General features: G+C 60.4%; 1 protein-coding gene across 1 annotated transcript in view; it reads left to right on the top strand.

Moving 5' to 3' along the window:
• The window catches only part of LOC103759787 (prolow-density lipoprotein receptor-related protein 1), a gene marked incomplete at its 3' end in the record, with an annotated part of 66169 nt that overhangs the window by 29051 nt on the left and 34796 nt on the right, over positions 1-2322 (top strand). The window contains exons 7-8 of the mRNA XM_029958181.1: positions 744-966; positions 1125-1333. Coding sequence (XP_029814041.1) covers positions 744-966; positions 1125-1333 — 432 coding nt within the window. The remainder of the gene's footprint in view (positions 1-743; positions 967-1124; positions 1334-2322) is intronic.

The following is a 2322-nucleotide window of genomic DNA, read 5'->3' as shown; positions in this document are numbered from 1 at the left end:
CGGCTCCTTGCACGGCCGGAGCGGCTCCCTCGGGCCCGTGTGTCCGGCAGCTGCCTCTGCACAGTCCCAGGGCTGGGGAGGCCGGGATGCTGAATCACTGGAGCAGCTCAGGGCACGCACAGCAGCTGCTGGGCCCTGGGAGTGGGGAGCTGGCGTGGCTGAGGCCACAGTGGGCAGAGTGCAGTAACCAGCAAAGAGGGAAATTCCCCCCCTCACCTCCTGCTTTCCAGATTGGCACTTCCATCCTTGCCTGGATGGAGAAAGCTGCTGTTATTGAGCAGAAAATTGGGAGTATTTTATATAGACAAATAAATATTGCAGGGAAACCTGGAGAGAGACTCCAGCCTTGAGCAGGGCGGGTGCAGAGAAGCCCCACAGGGGACTGAGTTAAGTCCCCTGGGCTCTGTGGTGGTGGTGCCCATCCCCGTCTCTGGCTGTGCCTTATTGGGAAGTGGTGCCAGGAGCTGCTGCCACAGGCAGGACGACTCCTGGGTGCCCAGGCAGATGCCTCAGGTTGTGTTTTAACTTACACAACCCCATGGGTACGTGTGGAGGGCCCTGGACCTCCTCCAGTGACACCAACACATCTGGGTTGAAGCTCCCCTGGGGGTCTGTGCCAGACCCCGGCCACCCCTGTGCCTCCTGGTGTGAGCATGTACTGTCCACCCGTCCACACCCTCCCTCCTCTGGGGCTGAACGGGCCATCCCAGCTCTGAGCTCCTGCCTCTGCTCTTCTCCCACAGCAAGGTGTTCTTCACTGACTACGGGCAGATCCCCAAGGTGGAGCGCTGTGACATGGACGGGCAGAACCGCACCAAGCTGGTGGACAGCAAGATCGTCTTCCCGCACGGCATCACCTTGGACCTGGTGAACAGGCTGGTGTACTGGGCCGATGCCTACCTGGACTACATCGAGGTGGTGGACTACGAGGGCAAGAACAGGCACACCATCATCCAGGGCATCCTGGTGAGTGGGTTTGGGGCTGAGCACCGAGCGTGGTCCTGTCAGGGACGGTCTTGTGCCATGAGTGAAGTGGGGACGAGAGGTGGGATCAGGGGGTTTGCACACCTCAGAGCCAGGTTCTCCTAACTCCTGAATTCCTCCGGGGTGCTGGTGCCTTCCAGATCGAACACCTGTACGGACTGACCGTCTTTGAGAACTACCTGTACGCCACCAACTCTGACAACGCCAACGCCCAGCAGAAAACCAGCGTCATCCGCGTCAACCGCTTCAACAGCACCGAGTACCAGGTGGTGACACGGGTGGACAAGGGTGGGGCCCTGCACATCTACCACCAGCGGCGCCAGCCCACAGGTGGGAGCCCAGCCTGGCTGTAACAGCTTCTTGGGTCCTTGGACAAGGGCTTGGGTGGGATTTCAGGAAGAATTCCTTCACAGAGAGGGTGGTCAGGCACTGGCAGGGGCTGCCCAGGGAGGTGGTGGGGTCACCATCCCTGAAGGTGTTGAAGGAATGACTGGACATGGTACTCAGTGCTCTGATCTGGTTGTCAAGCTGGGGTGGTCTTTTCCAGCCTCAGTGATTCTGTGATTCCTGCTCCCCAGGCCCTGGGTGCTGCTGAACACCCCGGGGTGCCCCATTCCCTGCTCTCGCTGCGTCCCCTCCTGTGAGGGACGTGGCAGCTGCGCCACGTGATTGATGGATCACAGAGAGCTCAGGGACGTGGGGGCAGATGTGGCATCTTGAGATAGTAATGGTCCCACACACTCTCAGTCCCCACTGCCTGCCTGTTTACCCCGCTGCTCCTGGGCACCAGGGGGTTTCCAGGGAGTTGAAAGGCTCTGGGGCTGCACCGTCCCCTCCCCGTGTCCATCCCTGTCTGCCCGCTCCACCCCCGGCACCTTCCTGCACTTAATCAATTTACTCCTTTGAAATCCTCTTAGTGTCTGCAGCCTGCTCGGCATTTTCCAGAATACAAAATGAATCAGGAGATTTCTGAATGGGGAAGGAGTGTGATTAAGGGGCTCTCCAGGCTGTCCCTGTGCCGGGGCTCGTCCCACTGATGCAACCCCACTCTCCTCGTGGCCAGTGAGGGGTGGGCTGGTGTGACGGGGCAGTGTGGCCCTGTGACTGTGGCGGTGTGCTGGGACATGCCAGGCTGGCTTCTCCACAGGGATCCTTCCCATGGGAAGGTCCTTTCCCATCTCTGTGCTGTCCTGTGCAGTGCTCAGCCCCTCACTGACCAGCCGGGAGCTCTGAGAGGAATGGGCCACCCTAAAGTCCGGGGAGGACCCATGAGAGCGTCTCCATGTCCCTGTGGTTGCAGACCCGTGTCCCTGTCCCCCTGTGCTCCCCACGCAGAGC

The sequence above is a fragment of the Manacus vitellinus genome, unplaced genomic scaffold (genome assembly GCF_001715985.3).
Source record: "Manacus vitellinus isolate BGI_N305 unplaced genomic scaffold, ASM171598v3 scaffold_148_pilon, whole genome shotgun sequence".
In the NCBI taxonomy this organism is placed as follows: Eukaryota; Metazoa; Chordata; class Aves; order Passeriformes; family Pipridae; genus Manacus; species Manacus vitellinus.
Note: the sequence above shows the minus strand (reverse complement) of the source record. Positions and strands in the feature narration are given on the sequence as shown.